Consider the following 9324-nt stretch of genomic DNA (forward strand, 5'->3'; position numbering starts at 1 on the left):
TCATTATACATGAGTCAAATACGATCTCCTCCAAGTTGTGACACTTAATTTTTCAAATGTATTGCAAACTTACACCCCCAAATGTTGTGCGACTTTGCATAACAAGGATTAGATAATCCAATGGCGGTAAAATGAGCTGCTTATCTTAGTCAAGGTTCATTTGAATGTGTTCTTTCTTGGCTACTTCCAAGGTTTGTGACATTTCTATTCATTGAAGGCCGCTACATTTATTTGCCAAACTTGAATGACTTCCATAATGCAAGGAACAATGAAAATCAGGAATTATAAACCAGTATGACATCAATATATGTTGCAGAAAATCAAAAAACAAAACCCCTGTTCGTATAGACAGGAACTTGGACATATTAACAAACGCAGAAGGTATCCATACAATGCAATAAACAGACCTGCTTCACACGAAGCTCTTGTCAAGATTTCTCTAAGCACATGTCTTTACCCACTTAAAAACTTCTACCTGAGAGTACCGCTTCGAAATCCACTGCTATTACAAAATTCAATGCCTCGATTTCCACTGACTTGCCAAACAGGTTAGGACAAACAACTGTCCAGTGGCGTAAGTCCAATGTCAAAGTGCTATCTGAAAATTCTAAGACCCGCTCAAAGGGCTCTTAAGTAAACTCGTGAGTGACCAAGCAAGCAACTCATTCACTCAGACATTCCAAAGAAAAAATGATATTTTCCAAAATTAATAACCGGCCTTACCATGGAATCTCTTCCCTTGTATATGCAAAGAATTTTGCTTGATCTTCCATTTGAAGTGAATCAATAACAGCGAGAAGCTTTTCTGCTGCAGTCTCCGGGGTGAACAACTTCTCTGGAGGAAGATCGCGTGAATAAGGTTTTGACAGTTCTGATTCAACAACTCCTGGATGTATCGTAACACAGATAACAGGCTCTTTCCTGCGTGTACACTCCACTCCCAACGTCTTTGAAACTGGAAAAGCCAACGCAAGCAAATGAGTCACTCCCTCTCAGGGAATAAACTGGACGAACCTCAGAAACTCTCTCTCTCTCCCCCCCCCCCTCTCTCTCTCCCCCCCCCCTCTCTCTCTCCGTCCCCCCCCCTCGCCCCCCTCTCTCTCTCCCTGCCCTCCCCCTCTCTCTCTCTCCCCCCCCCTCGCCCCCCTCTCTCTCTCCCTGCCCTCCCCCTCCCCCCCCCTCTCTCTCTCTCTCTCTCTCCCCCTCATATATGTAGAGACACACGCGTACGCACATGCGCACACATGATGTTGAAGGATTTGCTACAACATTTCACCTCTTTTGCATCAGAAAACATGCAATTAAACCCTTTTCAAGAACAAAATATTTACGGAGGAGACAGCTCAACATTGCTCACATACATTGGTTGAGACTGGCCTTTGCAGCTCGATAGGCATACCAACCGCCTACTTGATTATCTCGCATAGATGCGATTTTACACGTTATGTTTGCGACAACCGCTCCTCCCCTTCCGGTACCTTCTCCCTTTCCCAATCTCAGGAGTGGCATCATATGCTGCAGAAATAGAACATATATCAAGCTCACTGCATTGATGGGAACGGACTGATGGCGGACTTCCAACATAATGATCTGCTTCTTGCATCCACATCAATTACTCCAAGAAAACATGTGTTCACTTGTTACACAACCCCTTCCGTGCTTAAGAATAAAAATCAAACTACAATGAATGGCCTGTATTTCCCTTCAGAACAGATTTTTCATACCTTAGCAGTAATAATAGGACCAATCGCATTGATTTGATATGAACGCATTAAATTCTCACGCTCCACCTGTAGTAGCCCAGTCTCTGTAGCAATTTCATCCACAGAAAGCCAAATAAATTAACGACCTCTAGAGCCTAGAGAACACGAGGGACTTCATTTTTGTCAGAACATTGGCATTCAGCGAAGGATTTCTTGTCAATCTGAAGGCATAGCTACATAAATGCACAAACAACAAAAATTACAAATTTCCATATTCAGAGACATTCTAGCTCTTCAATTGTTTCTAATTTTGAAGGATACCTGGTTCCATCACATCTGGAATATGAAGAACTCCTACAGTAGACACTAATAGATCCAACCGGCCAAACTTGTCAGATATTTCTTTTGCAACAGCCTGACAAGGATGACTCTTAATCATTAGCTAGCTCTCTCTCTCTCTCTCTCTCTCTCTCTCTCACACACACACACACACAAGGACGATGCATGTGAAATTAGGGAGATAGTGATGCAGAAAATGCTACAGAAATTATGGCACAACCCAAGCACAAAATGCAGTTCTACAATGAGGAAATTAACCCAATGGACAGTTACGGAATGCAAAAATACCTCAAGGAAGACATATCAATGTTTAAGAGGGATCTAATCTGCAAAATTGGAACCAGTTCACATGATCTAGAGGTGGAGAGGGGTAGGTGGGCAAGACCCAAGATCCCCTGAGAAGAAAGAACCTCCAAAATCTGAAGATGCAGAGCCTATGCACACATCAGAGAGGGCTGCGAGGACAGCAGCCAGCCAAAAAGCCAGGAAGCTACATAAAAGAAGCTTTGGAACACCGCAACAAGGCACTAGGACTAGCAAACAAGCCAGCCCAACAAATACTGACTACATAGCAAGTTTGTAATATGTCCTTTCACTATGTAAGGATCACTATATGTTAATAGATCCAACTGACCAAACTTGTCAGATATTTATTTTCCAACAGCCTGACAAGGAAGACTCTTAATCATTCCTCCCTCCCTTCCCCCCCCCACCCCCCCCCCCCTCTCTCTCTCTCTCTCTCTCTCTCTCTCTCTCTCTCTCGTTTTAATCATTAATACTCCCTGCATCCCAGGGAAGCAAACCGAGAAGATATGATTGCATTCATCAACAAGTTCTATGAAGAAAACACTCAACGAATTGAGAGCAAAGAAACTTCATTAAGGCAAAGATGACTTCATGACAGCTTCTTTATTTTAAGAGATCAGTCCCTTGAGGAGACGATGCAGTTGGCAAAAAAGCTTGAACCTAGGTAGCATGGATCAAAATGCAAGGCAAGGACTCCTCAAGGGAAAGAAAGTATGTACGTAAAACTGTCTGATTCTCAAACAAAGCCTACTCTTAAAAATACAAGCATCTTGACACTGGGGAGGCTAAAGTTCCTGAGTAACGTGCTGCAGAAAATGAGCAAATTTTGACCTGGGCAGATCTTTCAGCAATGAGTCTCAAATAAATGGCAGTGATAATGGTTCTGACATGGAATTTGACAAGCTGGGACAGTTGCACAAAGACTTTCATCCTTCTGAGCATCCCCACTCCACTATTTAGTATTGAGTATGGATATAAGTATAGAGGATATACAAACAGCCATGGCAAATCCAAAAGTTTGGTCAAATGTCGAACATATGATTCAGCCTTCAAGGAGAGGAGACAAACAATGCAATTTCGCCATGGTAATGAGCAACTGTATTGGGATACCGATGCAGAGAGTTTTTCCACCCCCCAAAAAGGCACTCAAGGCTCAAACGGGGTAAAAACTTTAAGACTAAAGGGAGCATCTGTGGAAGAGATGTGTACATTCCTATGGATCATGGTACTATGGTAGCACTCATAATTTTAAGAACTCTAAAACAGCTCAAGCTGTGAGACAACCCATCATAGATATGGAGCATAGACTGAAAACTAGAGTGGCAGCTAATGTGAATTTCACCATGAGTTCTTAGTGCTGTCAATTGGCCAAATTTAAGCATTCTAGCATATACCTTTTGTAATGATCTATATGTGCTAGACATGGTAGCCGTTGATATTGTTACGGGATGTAAGTGGCTGAAATCACAAGGAGAAACCTTCATAGAATTTGAGCAGCAGCAGCTATACATGAACTTCTACCATAATGAGAAAGAATCCAATCGGATAGGATCAAGTCTTCTATGAAAGTCATAGCTCCAAAAAAGGCAGAAAAGAATGTGGGGTTATATATTCTAAAGGTGGATGTCTAGGGTGCTCCAAAGGGAGGAAAAATACATATCAACGACTATGCAGTCCCTTCTTTCTACCTTTTCAGATGTGTTTGCCAACACACCTAATAGACTCCCACCAATAAGGGAGGTGGATCATGCCATTCTTTTGGAAGAAGCATCAAAACCTAATAATAAGATTCCGCTTAGGTTGTCAAAGGCGGGAAATCAAGAGGTAGCTAGGCAAGTACAAGAGCTGCTGGACAAAACATTTTTAGGCATAGCCACTCATCAAGGTATTGTTAGCCAAAAATAAGGATGGCTCATTTAGGATGTGCATTGCTTATAGGGATAAGGTCACCATTAAAACTAGGTTTTAATTTCTAGGGTGCTGACTTCTTTGGATCAGCTTATGATTGCGAAGTTCCTCTCAAAGGTTGACCTCAGGTCGAGTTATCATCAAATAAGGGTAATCAGCTCGCTGCACAAAAATGCATCATGAACTAAAAGAGGCTTATAAGAGGATTTGGTAATGCCCTTTGGGCTCGCTACAAACACACACACACAATGCTGAGTGCACGCAACACAGACCTTTTCAGCACTAAACATATTCAGAGAGAAGGAACTGTTACTCCCTAGGGTTGAGGCTTGTTATTTGAGAAAGGAACTAAGTTGCAAAACCCCCCCCCCTTTTTTTTTATGCATCTTAGGAATGCTCGTACGGTCTTTTACCTTGGACCTTAGGAATGTTAGTATGGTCTCTGACTTTGGCGTTTCTGGGCACCCGAAACGGTTCACCGTTTTGGCGCTGTTTTCGAAACCAAAAACGGCATTTAGGCAGGCCAGTTTTTTTTCCCCTTTGTGCAGTGCCTCTGGAGCCTAACCAGGGAGACGTATACATAGTGCAGCAATGTAAGAGCTTGAAATGCTCAGCTATAGAAGCAAAAGTACCAGCACAAATACCCGCCTCAACCACCGAGTAAGAACCCCATTGGCAGGCAGGGCAGTTTTTGCTCTCCCCTCTCATCCGACAACCCCCCTCTCAGCCCACTGCCCCTCCTCCTTGCTCTCCTCTCCAGCATCTCCTCATTGCTCTCCTCAGCCCTTGCCCTCTCCTCTCCTCCTTGCTCTCCTCAGCCCTTGCCCTCTTCTCCTTGCTCTCCTCAGCCCTTGCCCTCTCCTCTCCTCCTTGTTGTCCTCTCAGGCCTTGTTGTATGACATGTATTAATAATTATTATATATATATAATATATTTTATTAACCTTAAAACCAAAACTCCATTTCCACCGTTTCTTCCGGTGACTGAAACTCCCAAATACTGTTTTGTGCCAGTTTCTGTTTCCCCATTTTCGAAAGTCGTGGGAACTATGCTTTGGACCATCTAATTTATAGCAGCTTTTGATGTAACCATTACCTTGTCGTATGCACTATGAATTCTATTATAATGCACACTCCCCTTATAAAATCTATGTTGGAAACTACTGCTTCTGACTAGACAATAATGGAACCATTTATGAAAGGCAATGGGCAGCAGTAGTACATACGCTTCAAGAAGAAGGGTACAACAGTGAGACTGGTAGTTGTACCCTCAACTTAATGCTTCAAAAAGGGATACATGTGATTAACTAACTCAGCTTTGCTAATCGTTTTGATTAGGAGCTACTTAAAACCAGCTCGGCCACAGAGATTTCACAACCAAAAAGTCTCACCTAGTATGAGCACTATGAGATTTAGCAAGTCATTATGATAGCAAATTGCCTTTCTGTTTTAAGACGTATTATGGGTGGAGTTACGATCAATAATTTTATTTAATGTGGGCACCTAGACCTCACATGATATACCTTTGTAATACTAGAATAAGTCCAATCATACAAATTTAGAATTTTGTTGTTCTAAAGACCTCACATGAGCTTGGTGATTCTAGTCTGCAAGAATAACCACGGGATCTGAGGTGTTCAGTATCAAGTATAACAAACCAGAAAAATAGCACTAATAAAGATGATGTGGACTGCATAATGATTGCAAACTTCTGGTCCAACAATCATGCATAAGAAGAAAGCTCTCAAAAAAGGGAATCAAAAAGGAAAGATGATTAGCTATATATTCTTGCACACACCTTTATTGTGTCCTCTTGTGTCACATCTAGTCGTAAAACGGTCAGCTGTGATGGATGTTGTTCCTTTAAAGCTCGAAGATTGTCTGCAGAGTCTGGAGTTCGACATGTTGCAACCACAGAGGCCTCTGGATGCTTTGACAGAAGTTGTTGAGCCTGTCAAACAAAACACAATTCATTAGTTGCCTGGTACCTTACACTTTGAACAAACAACGAATAAATTTCAAGGCATGTCACTGAACATAGTGGACTATTCCTTCCACTCAACAACTTCAAAAAGCAGCCCAAACACACTTCCTAGAAGAAGCACAATATAAACATGCACTTCCGCATATCGTTGTCACTAAGTTTTTACTTTTCTTCCTACCAAGAGACACAATCGATAAAGTGAATTGAAACCAATCCTCACGACAACCACCATAATCCAATCCATTAAAAAGGATTCACAAAAACAGTTTAAATGAAACTTCACAACTTGCCAGGGATCATCAAATATGCTGATATCACCTACACTCATTGTGATTGTGATCCTGTCATATGCTACACTAAGTTTTCAGGTCACGTGTTCCACTAAGAAAAGGCCATTGTGACACACCAATGACCACACATCTTTCATGCCAGCTTTCCATGCCTAGAGAATATGCACTTTGTTTGCATTCCATAGTAGGACATGGGAAAAGAACGGAATATATGAAGCCATGAAAACTGCAATTTTATCCTAAAAACAGCATTATAAGCACAGGGTATATGTGGTATTCAGTTCAAGAACTTCCGAACCCAAAGCGTCAAGCCATATGCTTCAACAAGATTCAGTTCAAGACCTCCCACACCAAAAATCCAAGCCATATTATTCTGCCTTTTATGCCAAGGCGGAAGGCAACTCCTCCTTTCCAAGCCAGAGCATTTGAGAGCAGAGCAAATCAAATGCAGTCTCGCTCAGCCAAACAGTTGTGCAGAGTGGCCTTTCTTCCATGTAGGGATGCCCATTGACAAAAAGTTGCCAAGACATAGGAGTGGTTGCCAACTTAACTGCCTCAAAACTTAGCATCGACCAGCTGCTGCAACATGAACAAAAAATGAACGAGAGCTGCGTGTCCACACCTATGGCAGAGAACACATTCAAAAAATCCCAGGGTTAAGCCTCAGGTATGGCCTTCGCTCGGCTTTAAAAGCTTCAAATCATAAAATAGTACTTCACGATCTAGAGGACTACACTTGCATGTGAGGAGTAAATGACCGGGGTGGACTACAACATAGAATATTGCATGAATACCTAAAAAATCGAAGAGTGCCCATAACAGCTCGTGAGTTCTAAAAACCAAATCGCTGAAAAGTACCTAAATTTGGCCCAGCATATATGAAATGAACTTTCAACTCCAGACCTTTGCAAGCCTTCAAACTGTCCAAATTAGAACCTGTAGGTTGCCTAGCATGGAAATTTCATTTGCGTTACAAGCTTCCAGGAAGTGGGAATAACAATCTCTTCGAAGCTTACCTACCAGATTCTACCTCACAGATGCATACAGCCTGCAGCCTTCAGTAATCAAACTTGCCTAGCAAACAATATTTTCACAAAATGCGTTTAGCGCTCAAGTGAGACGCATGCAGAAAATGCCATCATCCAATGTTGGGAAAGGGTTGCCTACACTACAAACCCTTGGGGAAATGGACTTTACCAACATGTCACTATTCTTTTAAAACAACGGGGAGAGCAGGTCTATCTAAGGGTTTTCTGATGGCCAAGCGTCGACATTGCTGCCATGTGAAAACGATAAAAGCGTCAACATTGCTGCCATGTAAAAATGTGTGGCCAGTAAAAGCCCCCCAAAGGTGATGAAAATGGGTGACAGGAAATCCAGAGAAGATGAGCAATCTGAAATGAGGGGAGGAGGAAAAAGAGAAGCTACTCACGAGAGCAAGGCCGAGGCCACGAGAAGCTCCGTTGACGAGGGAGACGGGATGAGCGGAGCGAGGTGGAGCATCGGTGCAGAGGAAAGCAGAGGGAATGCGAAGGCAGCGAGGGCTGGAGCAACCCAAATGCCGAGCTAGCAGTTTGAAGGACGCCATAGCTGAGCTCTCCTCAGTTGGCGATGAACAGGAACTGGGCCGCTGTGGTTTAGGGCAGAGACTTTAGTGTGTCATTTGTAAGGAGAGGTTTTAGGAGGGTTTTTGTTAGACAAGGCTTGGTTGTCTCAAACTTGGGAATCTTTGATGGTTTTTCTTGAGAATTTGCACATTTCTTAGGGGTGGTTTCACCCACATGTGCGCGCAATTGAAATTTGACTGTCCGCCCTGTAAACCACACATTCAAGCATCCTTCGGTCTTTGCTTTCGCAAGGCGCGGACGCTCCCCATGCAAGTACCCAATAAATGCACTGTATCATTCTCCAACGAGATGTTGCCTCGGCTAATAAAGCCAATAGCCTGCAGACCTAAGGGACCCAGGTTTAGTTCCTAATTGGCTCAAACCTAGCGAACATACTCTTAGCGGCATGTTGAGGTCGCTCGAATTTTATCCCTCACCCGTCCATGACTAAGCATCCATGTCATTTTGTTTAATCCCAACAGGTGGATGGGTGTGAAAGTGCGTTCTTCTGGAGGCTACTTTTAATTGGAGCACCCGCCATCCACCCATTCTTGGGCAGACGCACATGAAACTAAAATATAGCTAGCTTGCCTAAAATTTTGTAAATATTACAAAATTGAAAAAAAATTTACAAGAGAGTATGAAAATGTTGCAGCCTCATTGTATATAGTTTGCAGTTCCTAGTAAATAGCTCTTGATAAACATATATTAATTAAGGGAGGGAAATTTTGTTGCTAGTTGCCTCATTTAATTGCGCACAATTGTTTTGTGATTTTAGATGACATGGAGAATCATTGTCTTCTTCTTTCTTGTTCTATGGCACTGTTTGTTACATCATTATAATGTTTACTGAACCCTCATTGCAGTTGTTGCTATTGTTGATTCACTACTATTGATTTTAGCACTTCAAATATAGTCCTTAACATTGAGAACTTTGACAAGAGTTTGTGAATGAAGCTTTAATCTGAAAATTCGTATTTTTATTTTTCTAACCAATTCCTCCACTCTCTTTTAACTAAATGAAGAAATATTTTCTACAAGCGAAAATGAAAATGTTGCAGGTTCATTGTAAATAAATTGCAAGTTTTCTATGAACACTGGTCTTAGTGAGTAGCCATTCCTGATAACATATATGAATTAAGGGAATTCATGGGCAAATTTGGATCTTGCAATTTTGAAGTTTGTTAG

At 42.1% G+C, this 9324-nt stretch overlaps 1 protein-coding gene across 1 annotated transcript; it reads right to left on the reverse strand.

The window, feature by feature from the left end:
* Window positions 1-325: 325 nt before the first annotated feature.
* On the reverse strand, window positions 326-8261 carry LOC147890915 (uncharacterized). Its single transcript, XM_087389709.1, has 6 exons — window positions 7962-8261; window positions 6054-6206; window positions 2025-2118; window positions 1725-1807; window positions 1362-1515; window positions 326-955 (listed from the first exon to the last, which is right to left on the reverse strand). Exons 1-6 carry the CDS (start codon window positions 8115-8117, stop codon window positions 720-722), a joined length of 876 nt encoding a protein of 291 aa, XP_087245835.1. The 5' UTR covers window positions 8118-8261; the 3' UTR covers window positions 326-719.
* Window positions 8262-9324: the final 1063 nt, after the last annotated feature.

This window comes from Dipteris shenzhenensis, chromosome 18 (genome assembly GCF_047967505.1).
Source record: "Dipteris shenzhenensis isolate YYH24624 ecotype China chromosome 18, Dip_SZ_1.0, whole genome shotgun sequence".
In the NCBI taxonomy this organism is placed as follows: Eukaryota; Viridiplantae; Streptophyta; class Polypodiopsida; order Gleicheniales; family Dipteridaceae; genus Dipteris; species Dipteris shenzhenensis.

Excerpts from the sequence above, each read along its gene's own strand:
- LOC147890915 (XM_087389709.1), bottom strand. The coding sequence starts at position 8,117 with ATGGCGTCCTTCAAACTGCTAGCTCGGCATTTGGGTTGCTCCAGCCCT. Across the intron at positions 6,207-7,961 it reads GTGGCCTCGGCCTTGCTCTC|GCTCAACAACTTCTGTCAAA; the intron begins GTGAGTAGCTTC and ends TTTGTTTGACAG. Across the intron at positions 956-1,361 it reads AAAGGCCAGTCTCAACCAAT|TTTCAAAGACGTTGGGAGTG; the intron begins GTATGTGAGCAA and ends TGGCTTTTCCAG.